The sequence below is a fragment of the Brachionichthys hirsutus genome, chromosome 21 (assembly GCF_040956055.1).
Source record: "Brachionichthys hirsutus isolate HB-005 chromosome 21, CSIRO-AGI_Bhir_v1, whole genome shotgun sequence".
In the NCBI taxonomy this organism is placed as follows: domain Eukaryota; kingdom Metazoa; phylum Chordata; class Actinopteri; order Lophiiformes; family Brachionichthyidae; genus Brachionichthys; species Brachionichthys hirsutus.
In genome coordinates, this window is record NC_090917.1 from 3,963,883 (window position 1) to 3,976,070 (window position 12,188).

At 41.4% G+C, this 12,188-nt stretch overlaps 1 protein-coding gene across 1 annotated transcript; it reads right to left on the bottom strand.

Annotated features, from left to right (window-relative positions):
- Positions 1 to 1,547: 1,547 nt before the first annotated feature.
- On the bottom strand, positions 1,548 to 11,448 carry htra1b (HtrA serine peptidase 1b). Its single transcript, XM_068754214.1, has 10 exons — positions 10,980 to 11,448; positions 8,485 to 8,584; positions 8,100 to 8,214; positions 7,826 to 7,915; positions 5,604 to 5,798; positions 5,148 to 5,180; positions 4,505 to 4,619; positions 4,240 to 4,297; positions 3,657 to 3,752; positions 1,548 to 2,108 (listed from the first exon to the last, which is right to left on the bottom strand). Exons 1-10 carry the CDS (start codon positions 11,446 to 11,448, stop codon positions 1,940 to 1,942), a joined length of 1,440 nt encoding a protein of 479 aa, XP_068610315.1. The 3' UTR covers positions 1,548 to 1,939.
- Positions 11,449 to 12,188: the final 740 nt, after the last annotated feature.

Sequence of the window (12,188 nt, forward strand, 5' to 3'; positions counted from 1 at the left end):
GTTCTCTGTTCTCTGATAACACATTCCAAGGCAAGATGACTCATCCTCCAACATGGCCATTTCAGAGAGGATACATTTAGCAAAAAAAATTAAAAAATCCCCACCAGAGTTCGTGCAGCGGTTATCCCACAAATGTGTTTCTGTTATAACATGTATTTTAAATCATAGAAATGATCATGGATATCTAAAATGTGTAAGATATTTTCCTCGAGGAAACAGAGACGGTGAAATGAAAGAAAAAGTCAAGTATGTGAACCATTTCACCGACCTGGGTTCCCCAATCGCTGCGATGGATCTATAGACAATGCATTAACTTATAATTAAATATATAATTGTCAGTGAGGAATTATTCTAAACTCTGTTGTTGTTTTTCTTTACTAATTTAGTGTCTGACTTCAGATTTTGACAGACTTAGAACAATTGTAGGGGTTTTCTGAGCCACTGGGGGGCAGCCAGCTTTAAAGGTAAAAAATCATAGGTTGGAGCCACCACTAAGGAAAATCATATAGTGTATGTGCTTCTGCTGATGACAAACACATGGTTCCATAAGCTTGCAGTAGGTTTTATGTGGGATTACTGCATTTGGCATCATGTGATTTCAAATAAAGTGATGTCATCATGGTGGCATCGTCATTGTGTGGAGTTGAGTGCAATAACATAACAAATTGATAATCTCACGGGGATACACAATGGAAAGCGTGCATTTTTGCACAAGCACAGCCGTCTTCTTTTCTTGCAGAGACTCAAATGCTGACAGAAGCTGCCAAAAGGCTTCCAGTGTGAGAAAACCATTTTCCAGATGTTCCGGTTCTACCATCAGTGGTACTGGTAGTGATATGCACTCTCTGAATCTGTTCAACTGTCCTTATGAAAGAAAAATTATGACATTTTTTTTCACAAACAGGTGCCGTACTTATGTACATGCACAGAAGTAGAATGGAGAAGTCCAAAGTTTTAGTTCTAGTTTCTTCACCAACGCGGTGGTGTAGTTGGTAGCATTATTGACTTTCAGCCGGAGGCACTGGGTCCGAGTTGCACAAATATAAAAGTCTCGATATCTGGTCAAATTATGCGGCTAAATTTTACAGTAATTTTATTTTTAATCAAAATCTATTCTGTTTGTAGCTGTAAAAAACAACATAAAATACATGGAACATGTAGGCCTCAACAAACCAGCATCATCAAACAATAGCATTAATCAAATCTAAACTTGTAGGGGCTCAGACCTGATATACGTAATCGCGAGAGGTAGTTGAATATTTATTCATCATTTTGGCTTTAACTTTACAAATGAATATGTAGCAAACCAAAACATCGAGACATTGCAGAGGTTCCTCATGGAGTCCAAGACGACTCCATGTGGAACCCCAAGAGATAAACTATAGACCTCGTTAAATAATTATTTGCTCATTGTTTAAAAAACAATTTTAAAGTACAGAATATTCAAAACTATTGTAAATCACTGTTTCACTGTATTATTAGTTTGTTTGGGCAGACTAAGTTTTTGACCAAAGTTCATAACTGTCAATGAAGGCAACACTTTTTCTTTTAATATATATTTAATATATATATTTATTATCAAAACGCACACAACATTATAAAAAACATTTGATCAAGTGCATACACATTTAAAGAAAACTACGACACCCTGCAGTAACCATTTTGTAGCAACAGATGGACTGAGTAGAACACAATTAAGTAAACAGGAATTAGAAGAAAATTGGGATAGAAATTCAAATTACAATGAGAAAGTCGACATCAGGGTTGAATTTTCAGCTTCCGTGGTCATGACGTTGGACCCTTGATAACGTATCTGAGCGTAACACCATCCTGCTGGGTGGCTTTTCTAAGTGTCCATATTTGCTTGAAAGCGAGCCATCTCAGAATTGGCTGACTGGCTTTCTCATCTGACAGTTCGGTTGATTGTGGCTCACAAAGGTCAAGGCTCAATCTCCTCTGGGACGATGGTGAGGATGACGTCCTCGTTGCCTCTCCTCACCACCGTTCGCAGCGTGTCCTGCCGCTTTACGGCGGCGCTGACATCACTCGCCGAGGTGATTCGCTCACCATTAATGCTGATGATGACATCACTTTCTTGCAGGCCAGCTCTGTCACAGAATAAGAAGAGTGAAGATTAGCACATGTCAGAAATAGACAGGACTGGCAAAAAGCCTCGTCCAGGACAGCTCAGTTTTCCCATTGTGTCATTGCACCCAAAAGCAACAGTCCCACATTTGACCCTTATTGATCGTTTGACTATGAAAGCATTCCTCGAGAACTTGACATCATCGTGGGTTAAAACAGCATTACTGGGGTAAGATAATGATTTTAGATTGGCTATTAAATAATTGATCTATATGCAGTCCTTTGATCAACTTTTGTATCTTTTACAGATTATTAAGTACAATAGTTTATCTAAGTGATCTCTGTGGGTTTCCCTTGATGCCATCTTTGTTCTTATTATACCAAGTCTTCTTTTGTTTCTTTGTTGGAAGGATTTAGCTCTACTTCAAGTCTTACTATAGGTTTCTTCTGCCACTAAAGTATCTGTTACGGCCCCAGCAGTTCACAGTTCTTTTAGCAATTAGATTAAACGCTTTTATTGTCACATATGTACAGTATATATACACAATCACTGCACACACACACACGCACAAAATGTCAATTGCTTCCTGAGCAACAATTTTAATTAATCTGTTCGCAAGGAAACATAATATATATCTGCTTCAGCTTCAATGATTTCCCATATGAAAATTGAGGCTTTACAGGAAAGCGTTTATGGACACACTTTTTTAACTGCTCAGCGTTTGACAGTATTCAGTTACTGCAGTTCTTTAGGTGAACCTACAGCAGTCTCTTTTTTGTTTCTTACACACAGAGGCTCCACTTCCAGAGCAAAGAGTCAATGACTGAGGTAGTTGTGTCCTGCTTGCCAGATGAAGTTGGGCAGTCTCGGTGGGAAACATTCACGATTCCGTATTCACTGCCAACTTTCAGCTCGGTTCAGAAAAAAACTTTCCATATCCTGTGAGCTTTTGACACACATAGAGTTCAAATCTAATTGATGTCCTTTCCAGTAGGATCAGATCCTCCCGACTCCTCCGTCTGATGCACTTAAACCACGCGTTGAGGTGAAAATAAACTTACATCCACTGTTTATTCAGGTGAAGCCCTAATTTACTTTCGACAAGCTTTTCATGTGGGTATCAATATTCTTTTCATGTACAAAATGTATTCCGTAAGCCTGAGTCTGGAACCTATTTGCATTTGACACACTTCATTACTGATTTCCAACAGAACATCTAAAATGGACCTCTTGTCCCTTTGGCATGAAAATCCCTCTCCGGATGACTTACGAAGATTTATAGATTCTAAAATTTTTAAATTTGGCTGTGAAAATACATTTTTGTTGAGTTGTGACATAATAGGCAGCAGGAGTGGACTATAAAAAAGAAGAAATGAATACAACTTAGTCCGTTCATGGTTTCTATAGAGACAGACAGGGCTGGACAACAGGTAAAATCTTCATGGATTTTTTTTTTGATGGTGTAGCAACAAACTAGCACGGAGATCCACTGGGATTTGTCACTGTATGCCAGAAGGACCATGCACCAAGTGTAATTCATTTTGTAAGAAGTGATGAGAGAGACACTCACGCCGCAGCTGGAGTTCGGCTGATGACTTCAACGACATATGCCCCGGAGGTGACATCTGGGAAGTCGGATTGTCTCTCCTTCAGCTCCTTCGCCAACCTGAGAGAAGAAGAGGAAACCAGCGAAAACATGTTGGCCTTAAAGGATAAGAGAAAATAATATCCTCCCAAGCAAACGCTGAACCGTGTGGCTGCATCTTACCTCACCTCGAATTGGAAAATAATTTCCAATTCTAATTATACAAAAACAAATGAAGCATGTTAATTGCTACCATATTTAAAAAAAAAAAAGAAATAAACAGAAACTTCTTTCAATTATTCTCTAATGTGTGATTATAATTCTGAGCATACAAATGGAAAAGAGTGATGAAAATAAAAAGTTGCTGATCTCATGGTGTCATTTTATTAAATGCAGTAATAGTGAACGTTGTCTGATACAAGGTGATGAAATGTTCACTGAGATAAACAAAATATTAACCAAAGATCACATCTCTGCCACAAAACCGAAACAGACGCTGCTGTTTCATGATCATTTGATGAATGAATGAATATGTGACGTTATTATGCCATCAGATACACGAACTTACGCTGAAGTGAGACTCATCATTCTGACTCCTATGTATTTCTTCTTCTGAAACGTTTTTCCTAGAAAACATGAGAGAGAAAAAACAATTCCATTTGTATCACTGAGAAAATCATGACTGTTACAGACAAAGCAACCTATTAAAAGGGACCGTTAAAAGGGACAGATCTGCCTTCATGCATGGATTTTATGGCAAAATGTCATTTGAATCTTGAATCTTTTATCTCTTCATACAGTCTCTGATGTCAAAAAGCAACAGTGTTTCACACCTTTGGCCTGTCTGCTGTGTGATTCTGCCAAGAATTGTCTGATCTTATCTGAGGGAATGGCGAAGGAGATTCCTGCTGTGACCTTCAGGGTGTTGATGCCAATCACCTCGCCATCCTGCAGGAAACATGTGTTCATTTCCCATCAATAAACACTCAAGAAAACATTTAGTTACTGATGCCGCATTACTTTTTGTTTGGGAACACACCCTGGTGAAGATAAGTGTATGATTAGATTCAGCTGTGGACTATGACCATACGGCAAGTATGATGTAAACTGTTTATCTTTCCTAACAATGACTTTATGTCCTTGATGATTGTTTACATGACATTACGTATATCTCTCTCTTCGGAAATAAATGGATGTGCCAGTAATAGGACATGGTGTTTCATCGCTTTTTAAAAGATAGAAAATGGTTATACAAAGAATATATGTCTGGTTACTTTACTTAAAAAACATTCACATTGAGTTCCTCTAAAGGAGCAGCGACAATACATTTAAATGTCCAGTTATTGAATTCAACATCCTGGTAAGGCCCAAAAAACATATGGTAATAACTAATAACATGACTTTCTAACAAAAGGAACATGCCATTTCTACCAATCACAAAGTCAGAAAAAAAAAAAAAACTTTGAGACGGTTTACCAGATTGACTAGTGGTCCTCCAGAGTTGCCATACTGAAAACAAAGAAGAAGAAAAAAACAAATAGTAAATAATAAAGGCCAGGCCATGCAGAGAACAAAAGAAAACCTCTGATGGGGCATAAATGGAGTAAAATGAAGCGCTCCTTGTTATCACGATGCCATATTGCAACTGTATCAATCTATTAAAATAATTCAACTTATTTCTCTTCCATTGGAAATAACGTGCTATGATTTGAAATGCATTCTCCATGCTGGATTGAAAGATGATTAAGTTCCCTCTCTGTCACTTTGCATATCCAAGCAGATCATTGCATTGCCTTGAGGATTTGGATCAGTCGGGGAACAGCGGACTCAAAAACTTTAAATTCTGTCATATTCACTTTTGCAGAATTTATAGCTTTTTCTGAAACCCCCCAATAGGCCTATAGTCTGTCCGTTCTTATCACTGTCGCTCACATTAATGATGGCGTCTGTCTGGATGTAGTCCATGTCAGAGTTGCGGAGCCCAAGTTCTTTGCCTCCCCTCTGGGTGGTGCTGACGACGCCAGTGGTGACAGTGTTCTGCAGGGAGAATGGGCTGCCGATGGCAACCACAAACTCACCGGGACGCAGATCCGCCGAGCGACCGAGCAGCAGCACCGGCAGCTTCGTCTGGTTGGAGAGAGGATGCAGTTTGTCTGAGCCGTACTTTCATGCCTGATGTGTTAATTGTGCATCTCAGCTCAGTCCTATACTTAAAGTAGAGCAATCACAACAAGCAGAAAGATTAAACGAACATCTATCTACCCATGGATAGATAGATTGAAATATACTATACAACGTGTGCAATGTGCCTGTCAAAAGTTCTACAGACTTATAATGGAAGATGATTGGCCGTCCCTCTGTGAGTTGGACGCTCGGCCAAACATGCTCCACGTCATCCTAGTAACCTACTTCAGCCTGAGACGTGACGCTGAACAGAAAATCCGAGACATTACACAGCTGTGATGTTAAGACCCAACCTTTATCTACGCACGCCGCATTCCAGCGAGCATGACTGGCGTGTGTGTGTGCCTTGTTTCCCCGGTGATGACAGACACATCTGTTGCCCATTTCTTCTGTTAGGTAAGAAGCCTGAAGACTGACCCAAATATTGTCGGGTTTAGTGAGGAACAAAATGAATGGCACATGAAAAAATGAAGCAGAGACAAAGACAACAACAACAATACGTGGATCAGACGCAGGCCAATGCCGCAGATCGTGAATGTGGTTTACATCTATGTGCATCTGTGGATTGATGAACACGTTACTTCCTGGACCATTGAAGAGGAAATTAAACTCTAGCCTTGAGCTTGAGCCACGAACAGCTTGTCAAAAAACAATGACAGGCATGCCTAAAGAGAAATGTGACGCATGCTTTTATCGCATCCTCACTTTACCTCTGTCATGCAACTTTACTATGTTCAGAACAGCAACATTAAATCGTGTCACGCCAGATGATCTTTTAAATTGTCTAAATGGGATCTCTTTTGTCTTGTTCATCACCAGCACATGCAAAAACAAACAAGTTCAAATCGTTGACGGAACTTGACAAAGAAAATACAATGAGCATCAGGCTTGCTACAGTATTCAGTTGTACTAGTGTCACTTAGTATTTCTGAATAATACACATTGAATTACTTACCTTCCATCCTCACTGACCTTTTGTATTTAATTTCTGAATATTAACGCATTCAATAAGACAAAATCTCAAGTAGCTCCTACAGGGAGCCTTGTGGGATGGAAAACGACATTAAGGCGACTATTTGCATGTTCAAAACATTTTTTTAGTTTTTTGTGGCTGTATGGGGTCAGTATGAGATGTGTTTGACAGATCTGAACCGATGTTCCAAGGGCATCATCAACAAATAACCCCAGTGCTGTCGCTAGTTTAGTAACTGGTGGGAAAGTCTCCTCACACTGGCATCCCTAATGAACGCTTGCATAATAAATCCTAACAGGAAATAGCTTTTGTTGTACTAATAAGGTCAGTCCCGACACCCCGACCCTCACAACCACACAAACTAACCAGCTCGATCGCCTACAAAGATGCACGGACATAAACTAGGTGCTTATGAATGGATTCATTCAGCTCCCCAGGAAAATGGCCGTGTTTCTCACTGATGAGATTACAAAGCTGCTTTCAGCAGTGATTTTATGAGATGCCAATGCAGAGACAGAACAAAGCAACCGAAATCAGAGACCACAGCGGGGAACAAGACTGTGGCGTTGCCCATCGAATGTCTTCTTCTTTCAAAGTTTAGAATGTATTATCACTCTCGCTCTCATCCAGTCACTTTTCTCTAAAGTTGCTTTCTGCTGATTGCAGTTCCAGATGGCAGGAAGGATGCGTTTCTCTATGAATGGCATTAGCAGGTCTGAATCTGCTGTCCCGATAGACTGAAGGAGGCTAAGAAACAATCTCACCTAATTTGAGGTACAAATTAAACGCTACGTAAATGTGGCCATTCTGTTGTATCTATATGATCAGGCGGGTTCTAATTAATAGCTTAATGTCACTTTCATTTTCAAAGTCAATTAAGGCAAGTTGGATGTCAGACTGAAGGGCTTTAACAAAAACAACAAATGCACTGTCATCGAATCCCACCCCCCCAACCCCCCCGCTGTATCGATCTTAATCGCCCCCCCCCCCATCTTACCGGTGTATCGATCTCAATTAGAGCAATGTCAGCCTTTTCATCCACATCTTTGATTTTGGCATCAAATGTTGCTCCGCTTTTCAGCTCCACCTGTAGGAAATATAATTAATTATGCATCACCATTGAATTTAATATTCATTGGGAGCTAATCAATGATCAACACTTTTGATACTTTCTCAATACAATAAATGAAAACCATTGCACTAAACTATAAAAGGGCCAAATACAAATACTGCATAGTAAAAGTAATTAAATGTCCATCTGCTTTATGTACCTTTACTCTGTGTTTGTTGGCCACAACGTGGGCGTTGGTGACAATGAGCCCGTCCTCTGACACAATAAACCCAGAGCCGCTGGCGACTGCCACCTCCCGCTTCGAAAATACCAGCCTGAGCAGAAAAAGGAATAAAGTTTCTAATTGCAAACAGCAACACAAAGACCTTAATGAAACTCAAACATGCAAATTAAGATGTGGCTACTTCTTGCCACCTATAGCAGTTCCATGTCTATTGGTGAGGCACAACCTGCGTTTATTATATGCTCTATCATTAACTCCTTTGGTTAAAAGGTACCAGGTATTAATTATTGGGATTAAGAATTTGGAACAGAAAAAAGAAAACAGCTTTTGTACATGTTCTTGTTTCGGGTCGCTTTCTTACTTGCGGTACAATTCAATATGAACGACTGCAGGTGCGATCTTCTCCACCACGTCAGCGATGAAGTTGTACCTGTAACGAAGGCTGTCGGGGTTCTGCTGACCTGAAAAGGGACGAATGTGTACATGAGCTGCATTTCACACAGAAACAGAAGCAAAGCATTCTGGTCCTGGCTGATGCCTGCATAACCCGATTGGCTGGAGTTGGGACCGTATGAAATGTAGGAATTCTCGTTAATTTCTAAATGAAGCGGTAAACTGGGAACATTTGTTGCACACATCTCAAATCATGCTGTAGGCTAAATTGCAAACTGCCATTTTATCGGGAATTATGCTCTCACTGAGTTTCATCTGAAACATGATAACTGTGTTTCACTCAGGGGTAACTTGTGATAGAACCAAAGCTGTCGCTGCTGTATTAAACCGAATCCAGATGTGCAGCATATGAACCACAGGCCCGAGAGCAGCTGCAAACGGTATTCTGCTTCCACTGATGCTTATAAAACAACGGAAATGACTCACAGCTTCAAAATATAGACAGAGGATTGCAGAAGAGGAGCGTTAAGATGTTGTTTGATAAAGTTGCAACAAGCCGTGTGCAACTGTTGCTTTCGCCTTACTTAACCCACTTTATTTGTGCTGGACTTTCTGTCACAACTTTTGTTTTCTTTCTTTTCTTAGTTTCAAACTCTTTATTAATCCCCACAGACAAACTATTCAGAATGAATTAAGAGCGCCGCATGGGATAAATATATTAAACAAAACCTGAATGAATGAATGAAAATCTGACCTATCACTGGAAAACACAAGACTTCTGAGAAAATATTGAAAACAACATTGCAAAATGAAGTCCATACTGCAGCATTTCTTTTCAAAGGAAAATGAAAACACAATGTCGATGTCACTTCGCTGTCAGATCGTAGGTCTTCGCCTTCTAATCTAAGCCAACTTCGTGTTCACCACAACGAGCTGATACAATGAATGTCACATCTGTTGCCACAGCAAACCTCTGGTCTCTGTGAACAAACCTGAATCATCTGCAAAGAGCAAAAAACATTACAAGGTTCTCAAACCTCTCTTGTGATTTGAGATCTTATCTTATATCTTATATTATGAGTCCAACAACTACTTAAAGTGGAAGCGTGCTTGGATTTTGGATTTATAGACAACCAGTGGCTTGCAGCCAAGACCCCAACACCCCACATTCCCATGAAATAGAACTCCCTAGAGAGCGCGGCCATCGGCCTTCTCCAAATTCATGAAACACGTGTCGACTCAAAGACTGGCTAAGCAAAATCCCATGAGCCCTCCAACAAGCATGCAAGGGGGAAAAAACCATAGTGCACTATTTGACAACCAGGACAGAAACCACAATGTCAGTCAGAGGTGAAACAAATGGTCAAAGCCGTTGGAATTCCCATCGAGTGGAACGCCTGAATAACTGGAGAACACCCTGTGGTTCCCTAAATCGACAAATCCACTGTAACCAGTCTGCTTGTTCTCTTGCTCTTGTCAGATCCCTCAATATGTGACTCAAGTCATCACAGCAAAAAGTTATCAATTTCTTGATTTGGTTCCCGATGCAAACTGAAGACTTTTCCTGCTGCAGGGTTTCTAAGAGCATGTTTGGCCCGACCTCAGGTGCAGCAGACAGTCTGGAAAACATTGGTGTGTTTATATGCATGTGTGTTTGGCAGTAGGATTAGTGGTATGCCAGCTGCAGCAGCTTTTGAAGTGAAGTGAAGTGAACTGAACGGAGCCAGTCAGACCTCAAGCACACTGTGGAGGTCCGTAACAACACTGCGTATGCCAAAGTCAAAGAAGGTTAGTTCGAGACCGACTTGGCGAATAAACCTGCAGCAGGCACATTTGAATAATTATTGCTCAGGTGTGTAAGTGTTTTTTTTCTATTTTCAAACACACAGAAAATCATTCAGAAATGTGCCTTCACAAAAAATTAAAATCAAATCTCTGTCTGTGAAATTTCATTATCAGCCGGACGAGCCCGAACCGGGGGAAATTCCATCCAGGACCAGAAAGAGTTGAGTCACAGTGCAACCATGTTTTGTTGGTGGTGTATCCAAGCCTGTCAATCTGACAAAGAGCGTGCACGTCTGTGCAGGAAAAATAAAGAAAAAAAGAAGAAAAAAAACACATTTTAATCCCTTTTAATAATTATGGGTAAAAAAAAGAAAAGAAAATTGACTTAGATCTGTGTTTTTCAGGATGTTATATAAGCAAACAATCAGCTCCAAGGAATGAACCATTACAGGAAACCTGACAAGGTGCTGTTCCGTTTCCTTCAACAGGATAAAGATGGGAGAAGACATTAATTGCATGAGGGGGGAAAGGAAAAAAACGAATAGTTAAACAGGATAAGAGGTATAAAGACTATGAAAGAGCAAAGGAGGAGGTTAAGTGCATAAAAATATGCTGGATAGATTGTACATGGAAGATGAGATGAAGAAAATAATCCACACACGCACACACGGCGCTCACCTTCCCCACATGCTCCTCTCTGGATGAAAATCGCCGGCGGCTGCTGCAACTTTAGCGCACGCTTGCTGACGCGTTTCAGCTCACAGATGTTCCGGTAAGAGACGCCGTCGCTGCCGCACACCGGCTCGGAGCTGGGACACGCGCAGACCCCGGCCTTGCCCCGTCGCCTGACGGTGGCGGACGGCTCCACGCCGTCGCTCACCACGCACTCCATCCCCTCGGCGCAGTCGCGGCCCCCAGCACCAGCAGCGCCGCCGCACTGCTCGCCCTCGCCAGACGCGCACACCGGGCAGCAGTCGCAGCGGTCCAGCACGTCGCCGGCCACGCAGTCAGCGGGGATCGGTGCGCACTTGGACTTGTCGCACTTCTCCGGACAGCCGATGGCGAAGCGTTTGCCTATTCGCGCCTCGGCTACCAGATACGGGCCGACAAGCAGGGCCATTACGCAGAGTTTCAACCGGAGATGCATGACGGAAACAGAGCAAAATGAACCCTAACCCAAGCAAACCGAGAGTTGGAATTTAAATTCCGAATTTTTTTTGTTTTGAAGTGTAGCGTTTCGTAGGGTGGAGGTCAAAACGCAGAAACCGGCACCATCGAATGCAGAGTAGCGCTGATCTCCGGCTGTCCGGTTTATAAAAGCGGCAGAATAAACACAGGAGGCGATTGGTGGGCGTGCGTGACGTCTGTCGGATGGAAGGAGGGATAGGGAGGATGCCATGTGGTGCTTTTATCAAAATGACATTTTAGTTACGTGCGTAAATGTCATTCATCGCCCTGTCCCGGAGTTTTGGCATTTTAATTTTGGGATGTAATATTACTATTCTATACGTGGCGTTGGGGAACCCTAACCCCATTAATAAATAAACAAATTATTTCATCTAGTGAACACGACCGATGTGAGTGTATTTTCAGCTCTTCAACCTGGCTATAAGATTCCATGTCAATGTATAACTCAGCATGGAAATGTAATTGGACTATTCACTTCCTCAAAGTAAGCAAACCCAATACTGAAGTTTGTGCTAGAAGTAATTCACAGACCTTTTCACCCTGTTTCCTGTTTCCGGACGAGCTGGTAAATATTTATCCGTGATTAACTGGCAGTCAGCCCCAGAGTTGTCGCTCCATGCTGTGTGACATGACAGCAACCGCTCATTTCCTTATGTGGCCAGACTTATTGTGTTTGTGTCAGAAGGGGCGAAGGTGGGG

Coding starts and splice junctions, on each gene's coding strand:
- htra1b (XM_068754214.1), bottom strand. CDS start 11,448: ATGCATCTCCGGTTGAAACTCTGCGTAATGGCCCTGCTTGTCGGCCCG. Junction 5,181..5,603: donor AGACAGACGCCATCATTAAT/GTGAGCGACAGT, acceptor CTTTGTTTTCAG/TATGGCAACTCTGGAGGACC. Junction 2,109..3,656: donor AGCCGAACTCCAGCTGCGGC/GTGAGTGTCTCT, acceptor ATTCTGTGACAG/AGCTGGCCTGCAAGAAAGTG.